General features: G+C 45.7%; 1 protein-coding gene across 1 annotated transcript in view; it reads left to right on the top strand.

Annotated features, from left to right (window-relative positions):
• Nucleotides 1-13,425, top strand: part of LOC120057494 (Down syndrome cell adhesion molecule-like protein 1 homolog) — a 31,908-nt gene extending 18,483 nt beyond the window's left edge. Inside the window, exons 16-30 of the mRNA XM_039006095.1 lie at nt 29-184; nt 5,455-5,594; nt 6,962-7,115; nt 7,948-8,065; nt 8,224-8,387; nt 9,178-9,276; nt 9,734-9,922; nt 10,147-10,434; nt 10,882-11,037; nt 11,234-11,264; nt 11,479-11,597; nt 11,852-12,004; nt 12,183-12,383; nt 12,562-12,879; nt 12,989-13,425. Of these exons, the coding sequence (XP_038862023.1) occupies nt 29-184; nt 5,455-5,594; nt 6,962-7,115; nt 7,948-8,065; nt 8,224-8,387; nt 9,178-9,276; nt 9,734-9,922; nt 10,147-10,434; nt 10,882-11,037; nt 11,234-11,264; nt 11,479-11,597; nt 11,852-12,004; nt 12,183-12,383; nt 12,562-12,879; nt 12,989-13,425 (2,723 nt within the window). The remainder of the gene's footprint in view (nt 1-28; nt 185-5,454; nt 5,595-6,961; nt 7,116-7,947; nt 8,066-8,223; nt 8,388-9,177; nt 9,277-9,733; nt 9,923-10,146; nt 10,435-10,881; nt 11,038-11,233; nt 11,265-11,478; nt 11,598-11,851; nt 12,005-12,182; nt 12,384-12,561; nt 12,880-12,988) is intronic.
• The last annotated feature ends 9,434 nt before the right edge of the window (nt 13,426-22,859 follow it).

Raw genomic sequence — 22,859 nt, 5'->3', positions numbered from 1 at the left:
TCGCCCTCCCTCTACCTCTCTCTGTCAGAATGGGGAGAGATGCAGAACATCACTACAACTCGTGAGCAGGTGGAGCTGAGAGGGCTGGAGAAGTTCACTAACTACAGTGTCCAGGTGCTGGCCTACACACAGGCTGGGGACGGGGTCAGGAGTAATGTCCTGTACATCCAAACCCGCGAGGACCGTGAGTACACACACACGTGCACTTGCGTGGACACACACTTATACAGTACATATACTCCCCCTGACTTTAACCCATACAGATGTAAGATCTTAATTTGAGCCAGTTTTCTACAGCAGGAAAATAATCCTGCAGCAACAGGAAATTTGAATTGTTATGGTGGATTATAGACATTTTTGTAGGGGTTGATCCATTTTTCGTAAGGGAAAATCAAATCTGAAATTTCAAAGCGGAAATGACAAACTTAAACCTGAAATACACCAGAGATAGTCAGAGACACAGTCCCACTGAGATGCTGACTGCTTGGAAGGGAGGAGAAGCTCAGCGGGGAGTTGCATGTGTGTGTGGGGGTGTAGAGGAGGATGTCAGGGTGTATCTCAAACCCATCACTAAAGTTAATTTGTGTAGTGAGACCCCATTACCAGTGCTAATGAGAATTAAGAAGCTTTGGGCCCATGGCTGAGGGCTCGTGACTAGAGATAGGGGGATAGAAGAGGAGGGGTAAAGGGAGAAGCAAAATGGGGGAGAGGAGGGGTACTGCTCCCCAGCACCTAGCCCTGCAGCCAACCAGCCAGGCAGCCAACCAGCCAGGCAGCCAGGCCCAGGGATTAACTCCTCCTGGATTAGAGATCATTAATTTAGTGCTTACACCATTGGAGGTGGGATTACAGGCCGATCCCTGTCCCGTTCACTCCCCTAAACAGAAGGAGAAGCGGAGTGGAGAGAGAAAGGAGGGAGGGAGTGAGGGAGAGGTGGCACAGCTGGGCGAGGGATGAGTGAGGGAGCGAGATATGAAATATGAAAATAAATAAGAAATGGGAAGATGAATGGAGGAAAAGAGAAAGGTTAGCCCTTCTGTGTTTGCTCTGCTTTGATAGATGCTTTGTTAGCTCTTTCTATAACATCTAATATTACAGTAACCACCACTGTTTCAGTCTTGGTGCTGCATTAGATTTCATATATGATAGCTGTGGTTGTCCCTCTCTCTGAAGGGTTATGTTAGCTGTGGTTGTCCCTCTCTCTGAAGGGTTATGTTAGCTGTGGTTGTCCCTCTCTCTGAAGGGTTATGTTAGCTGTGGTTGTCCCTCTCTCTGAAGGGTTATGTTAGCTGTGGTTGTCCCTCTCTCTGAAGGGTTATGTTAGCTGTGGTTGTCCCTCTCTCTGAAGGGTTATGTTAGCTGTGGTTGTCCCTCTCTCTGAAGGGTTATGTTAGCTGTGGTTGTCCCTCTCTCTGAAGGGTTATGGTAGCTGTGGTTGTCCCTCTCTCTGAAGGGTTATGGTAGCTGTGGTTGTCCCTCTCTCTGAAGGGTTATGTTAGCTGTGGTTGTCCCTCTCTCTGAAGGATTATGTTAGCTGTGGTTGTCCCTCTCTCTGAAGGGTTATGTTAGCTGTGGTTGTCCCTCTCTCTGAAGGGTTATGGTAGCTGTGGTTGTCCCTCTCTCTGAAGGGTTATGTTAGCTGTGGTTGTCCCTCTCTCTGAAGGGTTATGATAGCTGTGGTTGTCCCTCTCTCTGAAGGGTTATGTTAGCTGTGGTTGTCCCTCTCTCTGAAGGGTTATGTTAGCTGTGGTTGTCCCTCTCTCTGAAGGGTTATGTTAGCTGTGGTTGTCCCTCTCTCTGAAGGGTTATGTTAGCTGTGGTTGTCCCTCTCTCTGAAGGGTTATGTTAGCTGTGGTTGTCCCTCTCTCTGAAGGGTTATGTTAGCTGTGGTTGTCCCTCTCTCTGAAGGGTTATGTTAGCTGTGGTTGTCCCTCTCTCTGAAGGGTTATGTTAGCTGTGGTTGTCCCTCTCTCTGAAGGGTTATGGTAGCTGTGGTTGTCCCTCTCTCTGAAGGGTTATGTTAGCTGTGGTTGGGCTGCATTGCCATGGTTATGGTCATGGTTAGAATGAGTTGTTCTGTAGGGTACTATACTGTATATGACTCCTTATCATTGGGTTGTTCTGACAGTGGATCAGACAGACTGGACTGGGCACGGGCAGATTTTGAGAAGCAGTTGGACCTTAACTACACATTCTGACATGGAGGTCCAGTTATGATAATGATGCTTTTCTCCTGTAAACACCCTATCCCCTATCATATCTCCCCCTGAGGCTGCCCCTTACCCCAGGAAGAGAGAGCAGGATGACTGAGGGGAGCAGGCTGCCCTGGGTAGGTTAGAGAGGGGAGAGGGGGTCCTGGATCTCTCTAAAAGTCTCACTATAATCCATAAAGGATCCAGCAGAGTCAAGTGCAGCAGGCACAGAATGCTACAGATGTCTATCTAGGGTTGGATGTGTCCTTATTAATCTGTGTGCTCTAGGTCCTACAGTACGGTACAGTACATGGAAGAAGGTCTAGTGTAGTCGAGCCTCGCAATATTCATTTGAGCCCAGTCCCTCGTAACCCAGGGAGACCCACGTCTTTCTATCTGATTAAGTGGGCGGTATTCTGAGAGTAATGTCCTGTAGACAGTATGTGTAGACAGTATGTGTAGACAGTATGTGTAGACAGTATGTGTAGGCAGTATGTGTAGACAGTATGTGTAGACAGTATCTGTGGGCATTATGTGTAGACAGTATGTGTAGGCAGTATGTGTAGACAGTATGTGTAGACAGTATCTGTGGGCATTATGTGTAGACAGTATGTGTAGACAGTATGTGTGGACAGTAGGTGTAGACAGTATGTGTGGACAGTATGTGTAGACAGTATGTGTAGACAGTAGGTGTGGACAGTAGGTGTAGACAGTATGGGTGGACAGTATGTGTAGACAGTAGGTGTAGACAGTATATGTAGACAGTAGGTGTAGACAGTATGTGTGGACAGTAGGAGGCTTTATGTGTAGACAGTATGTGTGGACAGTATGTGTAGACAGTATGTGTAGACAGTATGTGTGGACAGTAGGTGTAGACAGTATGTGTGGAATGTAGGAGGCTTTATGTGTAGACAGTATGTGTAGACAGTATGTGTGGACAGTATGTGTAGACAGTATGTGTGGACAGTATGTGTGGACAGTATGTGTAGACAGTATGTGTAGACAGTATGTGTGGACAGTAGGTGTAGACAGTATGTGTGGAATGTAGGAGGCTTTATGTGTAGACAGTATGTGTAGACAGTATGTGTGGACAGTAGTTGTAGACAGTATGTGTGGACAGTATGTGTGGAATGTAGGAGGCTTTATGTGTAGACAGTATGTGTAGACAGTATGTGTGGACAGTAGGTGTAGACAGTATGTGTAGACAGTATGTGTGGACAGTATGTATAGACAGTATGTGTGGACAGTAGGTGTAGACAGTATGTGTAGACAGTATGTGTGGACAGTATGTGTAGACAGTATGTGTGGACAGTATGTGTAGACAGTATGTGTAGACAGTATGTGTGGACAGTATGTGTGGACAGTATGTGTGGACAGTATGTGTGGAATGTAGGAGGCTTTATGTGTAGACAGTATGTGTAGACAGTATGTGTGGACAGTATGTGTAGACAGTATGTGTGGACAGTATGTGTAGACAGTATGTGTGGACAGTATGTGTAGACAGTATGTGTAGACAGTATGTGTGGACAGTAGGTGTAGACAGTATGTGTGGAATGTAGGAGGCTTTATGTGTAGACAGTATGTGTAGACAGTATGTGTGGACAGTAGGTGTAGACAGTATGTGTAGACAGTATGTGTGGACAGTATGTGTAGACAGAATGTGTGGACAGTAGGTGTAGACAGTATGTGTAGACAGTATGTGTGGACAGTATGTGTAGACAGTATGTGTGGACAGTATGTGTAGACAGTATGTGAGGACAGTATGTGTGGACAGTATGTGTGGAATGTAGGTGTAGACAGTATGTGTGGACAGTATGTGTGGACAGTAGGTGTAGACAGTATGTGTGGAATGTAGGAGGCTTTATGTGTAGACAGTATGTGTGGACAGTATGTGTAGACAGTATGTGTGGACAGTATGTGTAGACAGTATGTGTGGACAGTATGTGTAGACAGTATGTGTGGACAGTATGTGTAGACAGTATGTGTGGACAGTAGGTGTAGACAGTATGTGTAGACAGTAGGTGTAGACAGTATGTGTGGACAGTATGTGTGGACAGTAGGTGTAGACAGTATGTGTGGAATGTAGGAGGCTTTATGTGTAGACAGCATGTGTGGACAGTATGTGTAGACAGTATGTGTGGACAGTATGTGTAGACAGTATGTGTGGACAGTAGGTGTAGACAGTATGTGTGGACAGTAGGTGTAGACAGTATGTGTAGACAGTATGTGTAGACAGTATGTGTAGACAGTAGGTGTGGACAGTATGTGTGGACAGTAGGTGTAGACAGTATGTGTAGACAGTATGTGTAGACAGTATGTGTGGACAGTAGGTGTAGACAGTATGTGTAGACAGTATGTGTAGACAGTATGTGTAGACAGTATGTGTGGACAGTAGGTGTAGACAGTATGTGTAGACAGTATGTGTAGACAGTATGTGTAGACAGTATGTGTAGACAGTATGTGTGGACAGTATGTGTAGACAGTATGTGTAGACAGTATGTGTAGACAGTATGTGTAGACAGTATGTGTAGACAGTAGGAGGCTTTATGTGTGTTGATGACTGATAGTAGTAATGCTCTTTAGGCGTCTCAGTGAGCCAGTCAAGTGGCTATGCAGTGAGTGGAGGATCAGACTGATGTGTGTTAATCTGTTTAGGGGTTAGAGAGTTAGACTGCAGGGTGTCATGGCAGGCCAGAGCACAGCAGACGGAGCAGAGCAGAACCGCTGACCAGTGTCTGAGGTGGCATATGTCACCGCTGACCCTGGTTTGGCCCGGCCCCTCCCCAGCTGACCTCCAAGTTATCTCAGAGCAGCTTATAGCACAGGATAAGATTGGCAATCTGCGAACAACCCTGCTCACTTAAACACTCCTTTATAGGAATACTTCTGAGATTTTGAAGTCAGATGAGTCAGATGAAGTTGTGGATACCATTTTTATGTCTCTGTGTCCAATATGAAGGAAGTTAGAGGTAGTTTTGCGAACCAATCCTAACTAATGTTAGCACAATGACTGGAAGCTAGTTCATCTGACTCTGGGGAGGTAGATAAATCCCCAAGTATCCCTTTAACACCCACACACATGCATGGAAACACACCCACACCCGTGTTTCCTTGAACATGGCTTTAGTACACACACACATGCACACATACGCACACACACACGCACAAACGCACGCACACACACACACACACACACACACACACACACACATACACACACACACAGCCCTGCTGACCTGTCTATGTGTTGTGAACTCTCCAGTCCCAGGTCCTCCAGCTGGTATCAAAGCCGTGCCCTCATCTCCCAGCAGTGTGGTCGTGTCCTGGCTACCCCCCCATAAACCCAATGGTGTCATCCGCAAGTACACCATCTACTGCTCCAGCCCAGGCTCCGGACAGCCGGTAAGTACCACTGAGAGGGGAGAGTGTGGGATGGGGGAGGCGCAGTTACAGGTATTGGAGAGGCAGATAATTAAGGACATAACGACAAAACATGATGTGGATGCATGATATAGCACTTGATGGATAATTCATTAGTAACCATCACTCAGTATGTGTGTGTGTGTGTGTGTGTGTGTGTGTGTGTGTGTGTGTGTGTGTGTGTGTGTGTGTGTGTGTGTGTGTGTGTGTGTGTGTGTGTGTGTGTGTGTGTGTGTGTGTGTGTGTGTGTTTGGGTGTGTCTCTCTCACTGTGTTTGCTCCGTCACTTTTTTTCCTGGCCCCCCCCCAGATGAACAGATGAGGTTGTCTTGGCAACGTGATGAGACGTAGATATGCAAATGAAGTGGAGAACAAGCTCCCACATGCACACTGCAGCATCAGGAGCTCTCACACACAGGCCTGCATTAGTGATGCAGATTTCACACAGATTTCATACTATGCTCACACACACACATACACATATACATTAAAATCCTGCTATCATGGAAGAATCCCACTTTCTTATCATTCACAAATCCTATTGTATTGCAGAAATCCTAAGTATTGCAGAAATCCACAGAGGGATTTAATCTGTCTCTCTCTACCTTTCTTCTCTCTCTGTCTTCTCTTATCTTTCTCTCTTCTCTTCCCCTTTCTCTCTCTCTCTCTCTCTCTCTCTCTCTCTCTCTCTCTCTCTCTCTCTCTCTCTCTCTCTCTCTCTCTCTCTCTCTCTCTCTCTCTCTCTCTCTCTCTCTCTCTCTCTCTCTCTCTCTCTCTCTCTCTCTATATGAGTACCATATGAATGAGTATGGAGGAGGGAGGGAGGGTATCAGTCACACTGAGATGAGAGTGCTTTTGTTCCTCTTTTCATTATGTCCCCGTATCGCTCCCTGAATCACCACTACACTGCTGCCTCCACGCTGGAGGAATGTTCTAATGTTCCTGTTACTCACCCCCTACCCCCCAGAGCCCCACATTCACCCCTTCTCCCTCCTCCCCTCCCTTCTTCTCTCTATCCCTCTGTCATACCCACCCTGCTCTCCAGCAAGCCTGGGTAGAAGCTGAGATAGGGAGGGAGAGAGAAAGAGAGAAAAAGGTAAATGAGGCAAATGAAAAAAGAGGTGAAGATGGGTGTTGAGTGGTGAACAGATGAGGGAGGTGGTGCATGTGTGTGTGTGTACCTGCCTACATACATGCATGAGTTATACTCCTTAGTTCTAACCCTCTTTCAAGCCATCTGAGCTTTCCCTCATGCCATTAGACCATAGATGCCAAGCTGCCCCTCCAGAGTGCTACCGTACCATGGTATCATACAATGTTAGTAATCTAACCATTATCTCTCTCCCCCAGGCTCCTAGTGAGTATGAGACCAACCCAGAGATGTTGTTCTACAGGATCACCCACCTGACCCGCGGTAAACAGTACCTCATCTGGGCCGCCGCTGTGACAACCGCTGGCCGCGGCAATATCAGCGAAAAGGTCACCGTGGAGCCTGCTGGGAAAGGTAAGGGAGAAGGGGATGAGGGGTAATAGAGGGGGGATGGAGTGATTTTTCTAAAGGTTATTAAGAAGAGGAATAAGTATTGCAGAAATCCACAGAGGGATTTAATCTGTCTCTCTCTACCGTTCTTCTCTCTCTGTCTTCTCTTATCTTTCTCTCTTCTCTTCCCCTATCTCACTCTCTCTCCCATTCTCTTCCTCTCTGTCTCTCTCTCTCTCTCTGTCTCTCTCTCTCTCTCTGTCTCTCTCTCTCTCTCTCTCTCTCTCTCTCTCTCTCTCTCTCTGTCCTATTGACTGACAGCTGTAGTATTGATTGAGGGCTGGCGGTGTAGCAGGAAACACTGTTGTTAATTATGTGGTGATGAACAGGGGAGGGGGGGAGAGACAGGAATCAATACAAGGTAGAATCTATGGAGTATAGATAGACAGAGAGAGATGGAAGGCTGGGAGGAGGAAGGGGGGGGGGGGGGGGGGGCACTCCAGCACTCTGCTCTCATAACAGTGGGTAAAAGGCTACCCTCCAGGCTAACCTACTCAATACCAAGCTCACTCAGCAAACACTAGAGACAAACGCTTACACATCAGAAAATAGAGCAGGGAAGTTAGACTGTGAGGGATGTGTTTGTCTGGCTGTGAATGTGCCTGGGTGCTTAAGTGTGTGTGTGTGCGTGTGTGTGTGTGTGTGTGTGTGTGTGTGTGTGTGTGTGTGTGTGTGTGTGTGTGTGTGTGTGTGTGTGTGCGTGTGCGTGTGCGTGTGTGCGCGTGTGCGTGTGCGTGTGTGTGTGTGTGCGTGTGTGTGTGATACCCAGTTTAAGCTGTGTACCCTGTGTCTGCAGCCCCAGCTAAGATCCTGTCGTTCGGGGGCACAGTGACCACTCCCTGGATGAAGGAGATCCGTTTGCCTTGCAGCTCAGTGGGAGAACCCACCCCCACCTTCAAATGGACCAAAGACAGGTCAGAACTCTCCCAACTCATCCTTAATAGAAGCTAAGTGGGAACTTTAGACTTGATGCCAATGCTGGATTTGGTCGGGGTTAAGTCTATCAGACCGGTGTTTAGCTTGGTGTATTATGATAAGTCTAACTGTGATTCTCTATGTGTGTGTGCATCAGTGAGGACTCAGCTATTCCTGTGACTGTGGACGGACAGCGTCAGATCCTGTCCAATGGTACTCTAGTGCTGCGTTCCGTCAAAGCTGAGGATTCTGGGTACTACACGTGCACGGCCACCAACACGCTGGGCTTTGACACCATCATTGTCAACCTGCTGGTGCAAGGTGAGCTGGGATACGCTGGACTAATGTGTGTGTGTATGGTTGTGGAGAGATCTGAGTACCTTTTGGGATTGTCTCAGATTTTCTTCTCTGTGTTCCTCTGACTGTGTGTCTGTATCGTCCCTCTGGTCTGTCTATCTGGTCCCTCTGGTCTGTCTATCTGGTCCCTCGGGTCTCTCTATCTGGTCCCTCTGGTCTGTCTATCTGGTATCTCTGGTTTCTCTATCTGGTCTCTCTGGTCTATCTATATGGTCCCTCTGGTCTGTCTATCTGGTCCCTCTGGTCTGTATATCTGGTCCCTCTGGTCTGTCTATCTGGTCCCTCTGGTCTCTCTATCTGGTCCCTCTGGTCTCTCTATCTGGTCCCTCTGGTCTGTCTATCTGGTCCCTCTGGTCTGTCTATCTGGTCCCTCTGGTCTGTCTATCTGGTCCCTCTGGTCTGTCTATCTGGTCCCTCTGGTCTGTCTATCTGGTCCCTCTGGTCTGTCTATCTGGTCCCTCTGGTCTGTCTATCTGGTCCCTCTGGTCTGTCTATCTGGTCCCTCTGGTCTATCTATCTGGTCCCTCTGGTCTCTCTATCTGGTCTCTCTGGTCCCTCTGGTCTGTCTATCTGGTCCCTCTGGTCTGTCTATCTGGTCCCTCTGGTCTGTCTATCTGGTCCCTCTGGTCTGTCTATCTGGTCCCTCTGGTCTGTCTATCTGGTCCCTCTGGTCACTCTACCTGCTCACTGTAAGTGTGTGCTGTTTGTGCCTGGTCTATGTGATGCTGATTGTGTGTTTGCTCTGTATTTCCAGTTCCTCCAGACCAGCCCCGTCTGACCGTCTCCACCACCTCTACCTCTTCCATCACCCTGGCCTGGATCCCTGGGGACAACGGAGGCAGCTCCATCAGAGGTACTCCCCTCCCCTCCACTCCACCTGGGCATTAGTAAATCAGGATCAGTCTGAGGAGAGTTCTTTAGCTGCTGTATCTCACTGTCTCCAAAAAATATCAATAACGTCAATATACCTTTTTGTCTATTTGTGTGATTTTGTCTGTTCCCGTCAAGGAGTTAACTGTTAGCTCCTAATGTCTGTCATACTCACAGCAGAAGAATGTATCACAGAGGGGTTTCTAAATCCTTTATATCCCCCCCTGGTGTTAAAGGGGTGTAACAGCAGTTAGAGTTGACCTGGTTTTGCCTCAGTAGAGCTGAGGGCAGTTTGTGTAATATGGAGGAACTTGGATTATACTCTAATTGACAGACATGTACAGTATTTCATTGTTATTTAAATTGTGTCTTTGTGTATTTAACAGATGATAAGTGAACTCTTAATGAAATCTGTGGTGTCTGTCCCTGTGTGTCCTCAGGTTTTGTCCTGCAGTACTCGGTGGACAACACAGAGGAGTGGAGGGATGTGTTCATTACTTCCACTGAGCGTTCCTTCAGGCTGGACAACCTGCGCTGTGGCACCTGGTACAAGGTCAAACTGGCAGCCAAGAACAGTGTGGGCTCAGGACGCATCTCTGAGATCATCGAGGCCAAGACGCACGGACGAGGTGAGGGGAAAGGAAGGATCGTGAGGGGAGGAGGGAAGGAGAAAGAGGAGAGGGAGAGGGGGTAGAGGAGGAAAGATCAGAAAGAGGGGAATTTTAAAACGGCATGACTTATATTTTACCTCACATCATGTGTTGCACATAAACTACATCAACACTCTTAACACACTGACTTCAATACTCCCAGTCTGACAGTCTATCCTCCTGTCTCTCCTCTTGCCCTGCAGAGCCCGTGTTCAACAAGGAGCAGCCCCTGCTCACCCACATCAACTCCACTCATGCGGGGCTCAACCTGCAGGGCTGGACCAGCGGAGGCTGCCCCATCACTGCTCTGCTGCTGGACTTCCGGCCCAAGGGCACGTGGGCCTGGCAGAGCCTGAAGGCCAATGCCACAGCCCAGCTCTTCCTCAGCGAGCTGCGTGAGGCCACCTGGTACGAACTGAAGATGAAGGCCTGCAACAGTGCCGGCTGTGGGAACCAGAGCTCCCAGTTTGCCACCACAGACTACGATGGCAGTGAGTCACTTCCTGCTTCTACTAGATACTTGCTCTCACTTCCTGCTTTGACATTTACATGACATTCTAGCAGACTCTTATTCAAAGCGACTCACAGTCATCAACGAGAAGGGAAAGGGAGGGAGGGAGGGAAGGAAGGAAGGAAGGAAGGAAGGAAGGAAGGAAGGAAGGAAGGAAGGAAGGAAGGAAGGAAGGAAGGAAGGAAGGAAGGAAGGAAGGAAGGAAGGAAGGAAGGAAGGAAGGAAGGAAGGAAGGAAGGAAGGAAGGAAGGAAGGAAGGAAGGAACCCAAAACCCACGGACGAGAGAGGGAGGGAGGAAGAAAAGGAGAGAGGGTGAAGTAGAATGTGAGTGGGCATGAAAGTAGTAATAAAAACAGTCCTTTAATCTACCTCTGACCCCCTTCCCTTCCCTCTCTCTGTCCCTCTCACCCCTTCTCTTCCTCCCAGGTACCATCCCTCCTATAAACTCGGCCCAGGAGGACAGAGACGATGTGAAGAAGCTGTTCTCCATAGGCTCTCCTGTCATCCTGGTCACCCTGGGCGTCGCCCTGCTCTTCATCATCCGCAAGAAACGCAAGGAGAAGAGACTGAAACGACTCAGAGGTGAGAGACATAGGCAAGGAAGGAGAAAGAGAAGGAAAGAAGGGGGAGGGGAGAAACAGAGAGGGAGAGAAATAATTGCTTGGTGGGGGCGAGTAAGTATCTCAGAAGCACTAAAGTTAACAGGTCAAAATAGTTGACCTTATCCACATGATGATCCATCATAATCTAATAAAGATATTTGTGTTTGTTTTCACAGATGCTAAGAGCCTTGCAGAGATGCTTATCAGGCAAGGATAATACACTTGATTGATTGGTGCCTGTGGTTGTGGATGTGTCATATTCCAGTGGATCTTGATGGATATTTTAATACACCTATCAGTCCCTGTAAACTCTGTTAAAGTATCACCAATATACCCCAGTTCTATATGTACTGTATGTAAGTACTGCTGATGTGACAGTGGATCCAGTCTAAGAATGTTTCTTGTTTTGTGTGTTGAGCAGTAAGAACAACCGCAGCATGGACACCCCAGTGAAGGGTCCTCCTCAGGGCCCCCGGCTCCACATCGACATCCCCCGTGTCCAGCTGCTCATCGAGGACAAGGAGGGGATCAAACAGATAGGTCAGTATGGACACACTGCAGCCAATCAAATTGATCAGACAGAATATCATCCAATTAGATAGCCTGCAGTTACAGTACACTAACTAACCTATTATATATAAACTATTATTCTCAAGTTACTAAATACATATTGATAGAGTGTGATTTACAATCAGCCTATGAGGAGAACATCTGACAAGGGAGATGAATTGTGTATCACAGATATTTTTGAACAACTGTCATAATATATTTTCCTCATCCCCTGCCTCCAATAGGTGAGGACAAGGCAGCGGCCCCAGTGACGGACACCGAGTTCAGCCAATCGGTGAATCCACAGAGCTTCTGCACGGGCGTGTCTCTGCACCACCCCGCCCTCATCCAGAACACAGGGCCATTGATTGACATGTCAGACATCCGCCCTGGAACCAGTGAGTACTTCACATACAGTAGGATGTGCATAGAATGATGTCACATTACAGTGTAATGTGTAGATGTTAACTTGATCTGACACCCAAAGTGGTTATAAAGCACATTAATGATGTACATGCTGATTAGAACTGTTATGAACAGCATCCTCTCACCGTCCTCCTCCTATCCGCTCCTCAGACCCAGTGTCGAGGAAGAGTGTGAAGTCGGCCCACAGCTCCAGGAACCGTTACTCCAGCCAGTGGACCCTGAGCAGGCCGGGCCAGAGCCAATCAACAGCCTCCGCAAGAACTCTGACCTCTGACTGGCGCACCATGGGCTCCCACGGCATCACCGCCACCGAGAGTGACAGCTACAGCGCCAGCCTGTCGCAGGACACTGGTGTGTACCGCCCTGCCCTGGCAACAACGCCACTAAGACCCATCATTAACACATCTATCTTTTACATCCCCAAACCAGACCTGTAGGATACCTTGAAAGACCTACTGACACATCTGTACTGTATGCAAACTTCATATTGTATTATTTTAATATGGTATCTCACATATTGTTTCTGCAGATAAGGGTCGTAACAGCATGGTGTCCACAGAGAGTGCGTCGTCTACGTACGAGGAGCTGGCGCGGGCCTACGAACACGCCAAACTGGAGGAGCACCTGCAGCATGCCAAGTTCACTATCACAGAATGTTTCATCTCCGACAGCTCCTCTGATCAGATGACCACTGGCACCAACGACCCGGCCGACAGCATGACATCACTCAGCACGCCGTCCGAGACAGGCCTTTGTCGCTTCACCGCCTCGCCACCCAAACCCCAAGACTATGACCGCGGCAGACCTACCAATGTGGCCGTGCCCATCCCCCACCGTGCCAACAAGAGTGAGTACAGAGAGCCACCCTGACTGGCACAGTGGCACCATATTATACTGTGCCACAGGCTGTACATCTCAACATGCCCTCCCTCTCTCTGTTCTGTCCTCGTCACTAGGTGAATTCTGCAACCTCCCACTCTACATGAAGACAGACCCTTTCTTCAGGAAACAAGCAGAACTGCATGACCCGTGCCCTGCTGTACCGCCCCGGGAGGCCTCCATCCGCAGCCTGGCACAGCGGGCGTACCACACCCAGGGCCGTCACATGACTCTGGACCCGTCCAAGCAACAGGCCCTGACGTTGGGACACTCTGGGCTGGGCAGCCTGGGTGTGAGCTCGGGTACTGCCACCCTGCCCCAGAGGACTCTCACTATGCCCAGCTCCAACCCTGCAGCCACAGCCTCCACCTCCAGCACCAGCAGCAATCCCACTGGCTCCAGCACCAAGATGGGGGGCTCCAGAGACTCACTGCTAGAGAACAGCTCCTCAGCGTTGGGCAGACTGCAGAAGCAAGGGGTCGGGGCCTACTCCAAGTCTTACACACTGGTGTAGCTACTAGCCCCCCTTCTCTCTCTCAAAGACTATACACTCCTGTCTGGCGCCAGCCCACACCCAGCCCAGCCCCACATCAGTGTTCTACACTCCAGGTCAGGGTGGGCATGTAGTGCAGTGCAGTGCAGCAGGTGTCCCCAGCTAACAGCTAGCTACTGTAACAGCTAATTACCCAGTAGTGTAATTAGTCTTTATTCTGACCTTGGGTTCTGCCTCCCAGGAATGACCAGAGACCATTGTAACCTGCCTGATTTATGCTCACCTGGACCTGTATAAAACAAACCACAATCTCCTACTGACTACCAGTTAGCCTGCTGCCATGCTAGCATGCTGCTCAGTGTCTGGACACACACACACACACACACACACACACACACACACACACACACACACACACACACACACACACACACACACACACACACACACACACACACACACACACACACACACAGAGGAAGACCTGGAGCTCTTCTCCAAGGTCATTTCAAACCAATTGAGTATTACTGAGGAGCTGAACGGGGAAAGCTCACTGCTCGTGCTGATGAAGTCAATGATAGCAGAGGAGTCTGGGCTAAAAGCAGTGTTCATCACACACACATACATTATGCTGCCCTCCATGGTTTGAGCAGAAGCTCCTGCAGGACTTCCAGTTTTATCCCCTCTAGTCTCGTCTCACTCTCTATGTGTCCACGCCCAGTCTCACTCTCTATGTGTCCACGCCCAGTCTCACTCTCCATCGGCAGTTACTCTCTCTCTCTCTCTCTCTGTGGATTCCATAAGGAAGGGTTTCAGGTTCACCTCACTCAGAATTTTAAGTTCGTATTTTTAGCACATTTATTGTTGATATGTCCCACCCTCCCCTCCTCTTTCCCAACTCAACATTATGCGATAGCTTTTGACCGAAACATGACAACCCAAATAACCCAGCAATGATTTGAAAACATCAGGGCTCTCGCAATACAAACAAATATAGAATATTTGGTATTTTAAAGATTTTACGTATATATTTCTATATAAGTATATTATGTCATTTAAGTGAAATTATGGCAAAGAATAAAACTATACAACCATTTAAATGTTTTAAAAACTATAAGAATGAGACAATCGCTCAATCATGTGAAGAGCAGGGAAAATGAAAGAGGAGGAAAGAATAGAAGAGTATTATGAAGAGGGAGGAGCACGTGTATATAGAGGGTGTTCTTTATGTTACTGTAGACAGGCTGAGAGGAACGAGGTGACTTCCTTTTCAGACAGGAAGTGTCTATCTCAAAGCCCCCTATTAGTTAGTATCTTATAAGATCGTCAGTGATTGGTTGGTGTACTTACTTTCAGAAGCCAAATCATTTCCTCTGAAGACGGGTGTATCCAGGGCGACCTACACTGTTGACACTGTTGTCTATCATTTCTCTGCTTTCGTTCACCTGTTACTTGAGTAAACAGAGGCCATGACCTCTCAGGGCCTCAGGTATGGGCATTTGACCTTTGACCTGTGGTAGCAGCGGGGTTACAGAGTCACTGTGAGTGAAGCAGAAGTCAGGGATCAGAGCACGGCTACTGTATCCCACAGCTAGCTACCACACAGAGCGTACACCAGTAGCCCTGTAACGTCTACCAACCTCTCAGCCCATGTATTACTGTCTCCCTCCTTCCAATACAAAATGGCCGCCAAGACACCAAGGAGGATAATCATGTGAAGTAAGTTAATTGTCTAGTTTACCAGAGAGACGTTACCAGCCAGTCAGGGTGTTCAGTTTGAATATGATAAGATGATGTGCAGTCAGTGGTCTATTGGTGTCTCTGTTGCTGCCCTGTCTGAAGTACTGTATATTTCCCACGTCTTTCTCCATCCCCAATATCCATGTCCATCCTCATCCCCCGCACCATTTTGTGCTACTACATGTACATCAACACAGGAACTTGTAGGAATGTCTATTGAAGTATTGCCATTCAAGTGTTTTGTCATTTCTTTTGTTTTGGGATTATTTGTCCATCTGTTGATTTTGAATTGAATATGTTTGTTTTTACTTATTAATTTATTTTTATTTTTTGGGTTCCAGAGGCCAGACAGCACTGAGGCATAACACACCTATGATTTCGGACAGCTTTAACCAAGTAAAATCAGGGACTAGCTCTTTAGGTCACACCAGAGCCATGTATTTAGAAAGCAGAGCCAATGCAGTTTCTGCATTATGATGCATTTACATGACACTTCAACATTCTATGGCAGCCATGTTAGCTCCCCATTAACATCACATGGATAATATTTTAGCAATGCTATGTAACTGAATGTCTAGAATTCTAAAAGTTGTTTGAACTCTCTCTATATGGCTCTGGGTCACACACACTGAAATTGTGAATATACTGGACAGGGTCAGGAAAAGCTGACACTCCCAACCAGCTCTCCCTAGTCAACTCCATGCCACCTTGGACATACAGTACATACACTACCTTTGGCAGTATTGTTTATAGATTAACTCTTGTACATAAAACACAGTTTTGTATGAAGAGCTATTTTCGTCAGAATAAAACAGGGCAAGATCAGGGTTGAATCATGCCCCACTTCAAAATGAAAACAACATGAATGAAAATATTGATTTGATAAACATTAATTTCCACCTTGGGCAACAAATATTTTTTCTCTATTCCCTTCATGTTTTTTATACTAATTTGTTGAATTTTTATGCTTTTTTAAAGGTATTTTGATGTTGTCATTTGTCCTGTTCACTTTTTTAATGATCATTTTTTGTATTTTGTTCATCCTCAAAAATGACATTGCATGCTTGGTAAAAGGGAAAAGGTGAGGGAAAGAAATGTACAAAAAAATAATATTTGAAGAAAAGAAAATGTTGAGGGGATTCCAAACATTCGTTTGAGTTGCTTCTAATAGCAATTGCTTGTCTTTAAAAGAACATTTTCTATGAAAAGAAATGAAAAAAACAAACAAAAAGAGTATTCTAACACCTTGTGCAATAAAGCTATCTTTCTATATGCCATGGCTTCTGTCATTCTTAATAGACTTGCCTGCTACGCTGGCAACAAACACTTGCCTGAAGACAAATGTTATTATTTTATTGCTCTATGTTAGCTACATACTTCAGTCTGAGACTGCCAGTGTTGAAGTCGTTTGTGGTGTCAAAATGAGGGTGTTGTACAAAACATTGATTGGATCATCTCTAACCAATCAGAGTAACAAAGCCAATGGCTAATTTTCGAAATGCCGCTTTACCCACGTGTGCTCTGGCCTAACCCCATTGGTTTCTGGGACCAACCAGAACGATTAGAATGTGTTTTCGTTCTAGAAATCGTCAGGGAGGTACTCAGACTCATTGCGGAGAAGGAACGAACGTCCGTGAGCGTGGCGTAGCGTTTGGCCGGAGCAAGGCAAAACAAACTACCACATTCTGCTAGTGTTGGGAACAGGAATCAGAACTAGAACCAAAGAATAATCAAGATGGATAATAATTCAACCACAATGAAAATGAAAAAGCATCAATATCAATAATACATTCTAATTGAAAAATCATGTAGCATGTGATTGTTTTTACTGTTGAATCCATTCCTTAAGCTTCTGACTATACATGTTAATTCTGGTGATAGACTGAAGCATGCTGCAACCCACAATCAGGTTCTCATATTTTATTAGGCACACGCATTTGCTCCCATGTACAGCCTGAAAACCTATTTAGTGTCAGCCTGGGTCCACCAATCTACCATCACTCAATAATGTTCAATGTGTGAATTATACTGAACAAAAATATAAATGCAACATGTAAAGTGTTGGTCTGTCACGCCCTGACCGTAGAGATATTTTTATGTCTCTATTTTGGTTTGGTCAGGGTGTGATTTGGGTGGGCATTCTATGTTCATTTTCTATGTTTTGTATTTCTTTGTTGTTTGGCCGTACTTAGGTTGCCTTTTCCCACCTGTATTTGTGGGTAGTTGTTTTCTGTTTTTGTGTCTTCACCAGACAGAACTGTTTCGTGTTGTTACATTTTGTTATTTTGTCTCAGTGTTCAGTTTTTTAAATAAATAATCATGAACACTTCCCACGCTGCGCTTTGGTCCACACCTTCTTCATACAACGGCTGTTACATGGTCCCATGTTTCATGAGCTGAAATGATCCCAGAAATGTTCAATGGGATGGTTTGTTTATGGTTAATGGGATGGTTTGTTTGTGGTTAATGGGATGGTTTGTTTGTGGTTAATAGGATGGTTTGTTTGTGGTTAATAGGATGGTTTGATTGTGGTTAATGGGATGGTTTGTTTGTGGTTAATAGGATGGTTTGTTTGTGGTTAATAGGATGGTTTGATTGTGGTTAATGGGATGGTTTGTTTGTGGTTAATGGGATGGTTGGTTTGTGGTTAATGGGATGGTTTGTTTGTGGTTAATGGGATCGTTGGTTTGTGGTTAATGGGATGGTTTTCTTGTGGTTAATGGGATGGTTTGCTTGTGGTTAATGGGATGGTTGGTTTGTGGTTAATGGGATGGTTGGTTGGTTTGTGGCTAATGGGATGGTTGGTTTGTGATTTAAAGGGTTAGGGTTTGTTTGTTTTGCTGTGTCAGAATGGTAGATACAGAGGTGCATTCTGCTTAATGAACTATCTACAGTCCTCTCCAAGCAAAAAAAAAATCCACAGAATCCTTACATTCTAACCTGCTATCATGTAATGCATGACATGATGCGTTTATGTCTGTCATGTAGTAAACATGCGCTCAGAAGCAAGATTTCAAGTAGCTGCATGTCTTAACATTAGTTATTTTGATAATAGTGAAAATACATTGAATACATCAATCAAATCCATGCATCATAAGTGACATCACCATGTGGTGACATCACCATGTGGTGACATCACCATGTGGTGACATCACCATGTGGTGACATCACCATGTGGTGACATCACCACGTGGTAAATTAGTTATAGACCAATAAGAAAGAGAGTTCCAAACCTCTCTGTCACGGCCGTTGCTGGAAGAAGACCAAGGTGCAGCGTTGTGGGCGTACATTTTCCTTTTTATTAAAAATGTCACCAACAAAACAACAAACGAAAGAAACAACCGTGAAGCTTACAGGGCACTATAGTGCCACAAGGCACAAAGGGCTACCTAATTATGGTTCCCAATCAGAGACAACGATAGACAGCTGTCCCTGATTGAGAACCATACCCGGCCAAAACACAAAAACATAGAAAATAGAACATAGAATGCCCACCCCAAATCACACCCTGACCAAACCAAATAGAGATATTAAAAGGCTCTCTAAGGTCAGGGCGTGACACTCTCTGCCAATAACAGCTAATTTTCAGTTTTCCTTTACCCACTCAGACCACTCTCAGACAGTCCTATCAAAGTTCTTGCTTGAGAAATTGCCCTTTGCTAAGTAGCTATTATTGTTTATTTTGACCATTTTAATTGAAAACAATCACAGTAAGGTATTTAATTGTTACCGAGAAATTATTTTATATTGAGATAAAAAAACGACTGCATTGGACCTTTAAAACACTCAAACACCTTGTGTATTTCCATTCTCTTTACAGTCCACCAATTCTGGTTAGAGATGGACCCAGTGTTTGAGAGATCTGTGGGTGGCTCCTCCAAAGCCAGCCTTGCCGTACCTCCTCAGAACCACAGTGACCCAGTAGCACTGTTCTGAGGTCTGCAGTTACTGCTGAGCTACCGCACTCTGTTCATCCCTCTCTACTGCCTCCTGGTGGCCGTGGCCTGCGTGGGCAGCACCCTCCTGCTAGCGTTCATCTTGACAGACAGGAAGCTCCACAACGCCACCAACTTCTTCATAGCGAACCGTTACTACACAGGCCTATCATTAGTAATCAGGTAGAGTTTTTACTACTTGTTTGTATAGTGAATAAGTAGTCAAAACACTACAGGTAAACTACACCGGCTTTTCAGTAGTGATCAGTAGAGTTTTGCAGCTCGTGGCTGCACTTCCTGTGCTCTTGACCGCAGAAGAAGATATAAAAGGTTGCTGGCACCATTGATAAGTTCACATCTGTCACACTCTCTTTATAACTCTCAACTGATGTACTGTACATCACTGATATTCTGCCTCGCCTCTGAATGTGTGTTTGCCAATTATCTAGATTGTCACTGTGCATGTGTGTCATTATCTTCCACAGCATACATCATTTTTTATTATCTTTCCACAAGCTGTTACAAGTGATTATGTAAAGCACAGGTGTCAAACTCATTCCACGGGGGGCCGAGTGTCTGCGGGTTTTCGCTCCTCCCTTGTACTTGATTGATGAATTAACATCACTAATTAGTTAGGAACTCCCCACACCTGGTTGTCTAGGGCTTTATTGAAAGGAAAAACCAAAAACCTGCAGACACTAGGCCCTCCGTGGAATGAGTTTGACACCCCTGATGTAAAGTAACAATTAATGTTTGAGGCAGCGTTTCCCAACTCCAGTCCTCCAGTACCCCCAACAGCACACATATTTGTTGTAGCCCCAGACAAACTCACCTGATTCAACTCATTGAGGGCTTGATGATTAGTTGACAAGTTGAATCAGGTGTGCTTGTCCAGGGCTAAAAGAAAATGTGTACTGTTGTGTATTGGAGGACTGGAGTCGGGAAAAACTGGTTTAAAAGCAGGGATGGACTCCAGTCCTTGGGACCTGATTGGTGTCACACTTTTGCCCCAGCTAAAACACCTAACTCCAATAATCAATTAATCATGATAGTCAGTTTAGAATGCAATTAGTTTAATCCACTGTGTTTGCTAGGGATGGGGAAAAAGTGACTCCACTTCAGCCCCCGGGGACTGGAGTTGCCCATCCCTGGTTTAATTATACTGTAGTATGTATAATGGCATATAGTTTTGCCTCATACATCTACAAGAATACTTGGAAAAGGGAGGTATAGTAGTTCCCCATCACTTGTTCAAGCTGACATATATTTTCATTATGTTTGCACCATAGATGTACCAAACAGTGAACAAACAGGTTTCCTCCCCAATGATGTTGACTCTTCCTGTCTTGTAGCTGCTGTGGTTTGGATGAAAAGCAAAGACATTTGTGGAGTCCACCCACACAGGTGTCTTTGCTGGTGGAGCAGCTATAGCCAGTGTTCCTGTCTGGAGTCCAGCAACAGACCAGGGGGATGTAGCCAGTGGGATTCATAGAAAGACACTGTGTGTGATGTTGAGTGCAAACACTCATTATGATGAAACTCCCAGCTATGTCACTCATCCTCAAAGGGTCCTCTATTTTTACTCTGCACCCACACCTCACAACTAGACTACTGTATGTGTTCACTCACTGCAGTGATACAAATACACACACATCTCATTTTACCTGCAAATCTCTATCTGGTTTATATACCCTTGTCACAGTCTGTACATGCAGTGTCTTTCTGGTTTTCTGTGCCTTGTGCTGCTTTAAGGAAGGTTATGTTAAGTTTCAGTCTTTCTGGTTTGCTGTATCTAGTTCTCTTGTGGTATTGTAGAAGGTTCTGTTAGGGTTTGTGTTTGGTGCCAGCGTTAACATCCCGGGGTCACAGCCCATGTTTTGTTTATCAATCATGACAGATGTTAAAGGCCGAGTTCTGTCAAAAATGTGTTATAGACCAATAAGAGAGTTTCAAACCTCTCTGCCAATAACAGCACATTTTCTGTTTCCCCCTCCCCACTCAGACCACTCACAGACAGTCCTAGCAAAATGCTTTCTTGAGAAATTGCTAAGAAACAATTTTTGTTCATTTTGACCATTTTAATTGAAAACAATCGCAGTAAGGCACTTAATTGTTATCCAGAAAATATTTGATATTTGATATAGAAAACGGCTGCATTGGAACTTTAAGTTCAACCATGTGAACTCTGTGACATTCTACATTCTCCCCTTACTCCTCTCTGCATAAAGCCTGAAAGGGCTGCCTAATGCAGCAGTCCCACACAGGGGAGAGAAAAGGCTCTCAAAAGAGCATTCTCAGGTCATGAACTGTGAAAAATTCTCAAATACGCCAAAGGTCATGCAGGCTGATGTAAGCTCCACTGAAGGTACAATGTAGATCTGCAGTGTTCTCTGTTCCCTCTGCTGACTATCAGTCCTTCTAGCAGGGATGTACAGTAAGTGTGAGCCACCTAACATGCCAATCACCAGAATAACTTAAGCCTTGTTCACACTGCAGGCCTTAATGCTCAAATCTGTTTTATTTTCAAATCTGTTTTGGAATATTGACTGTGCAAACAGCAAGTTGCAAGTGACCAAATCGGATTTGAGTGTGTGTTCAGACAGCAGTCATTAGCTGACATGGCTACGGTAGTTGTCATAGTAACAACGGGTGTGTTGCAGTGGTGTAGTCTGATTGGTGGTTGTGCTCCTGCTTCCAATCACTCAGAAGTGATGTAGCAAGCTAAAGTGACAACAATGTCTGCCATGGATGTTTCCCAGCTGCTTTGAATGTTCAACATCATAGTGTAAGAACACTTTTAAAGCCTCAAAGGATAAAATGATCCAACTTTCAAAACAGGTCATTTTTGGCCACCAGTCAACTAGCTAGCTAGGTAGCTGTTTAGCGTTCTAGCACATTCACTCATTTGTTTGTAAACTATTAACAAGCTAGTTGGCTACCACATGTTATTGTCAAACTGTCAACAGAGTAGCTAGCAAGCAACAAGATATGCCAAATAACAGTCTAGAAACTACTAGAAGGCAAATAAATCAGATGTGATCGCTCAGACACAAGTCACATGGCCAGGAATCAGATTTGTATCTGACTTCAAACCACCTACCAAGGAAATATCTGATTCCTTGTGCTTTTTGGCTGTTCAGACTGCAGGACAAAAAACAGATTCAAGTAGGATATGCAAAAAAATGGCTAAATATGATAGATCCAATGTGTGATTTGGAAAAGATTTAGGTAGGGGTTCCCAATAACTTACAGTAGCAGTGGTTTGATTGTGTACATCTTTCCATTGTAAGGGATGATCATGTGGTATAGTAATGGACAGTGATCATGAGTGAAACATCTGATCTGAAGTCGGCCCTGGCCTTTCCGCAAACAAACTGAAAAGGCAACCTCATCTGCTGACAGCAGAAAACGCTGATAGAATAAAATCCAGGAGGCATATACTGTATTGTGTTCACACAGCATAAGGAACAGTACAACAATTCAGTGCATACGCTTTCCTTACAATTTCATAATAACGCAGATTTAATCTCATGCCAAGCGCCATAGCAAGCGTTTCTGTATTTAATCTGATAAACGAGGCATGGGTGCATCTGTATTAGTAATTAGCAGGGAAGGAAACAGCAGGGAGAGGAGGTGCAGGCAGACAGAGCTCCTTCACATCACTTCAGCCTCAGCTTAACATAGAGGAGGACCATACTTACCAGCCCTGAAGGGCCCTCAAGAGCCTGATCAATGGTAAATACACACACATGCACATTGCACAAAGGCATAATTACACAA

This window comes from Salvelinus namaycush, chromosome 12 (assembly GCF_016432855.1).
Source record: "Salvelinus namaycush isolate Seneca chromosome 12, SaNama_1.0, whole genome shotgun sequence".
Taxonomy (NCBI): Eukaryota; Metazoa; Chordata; class Actinopteri; order Salmoniformes; family Salmonidae; genus Salvelinus; species Salvelinus namaycush.
Note: the sequence above shows the minus strand (reverse complement) of the source record. Positions and strands in the feature narration are given on the sequence as shown.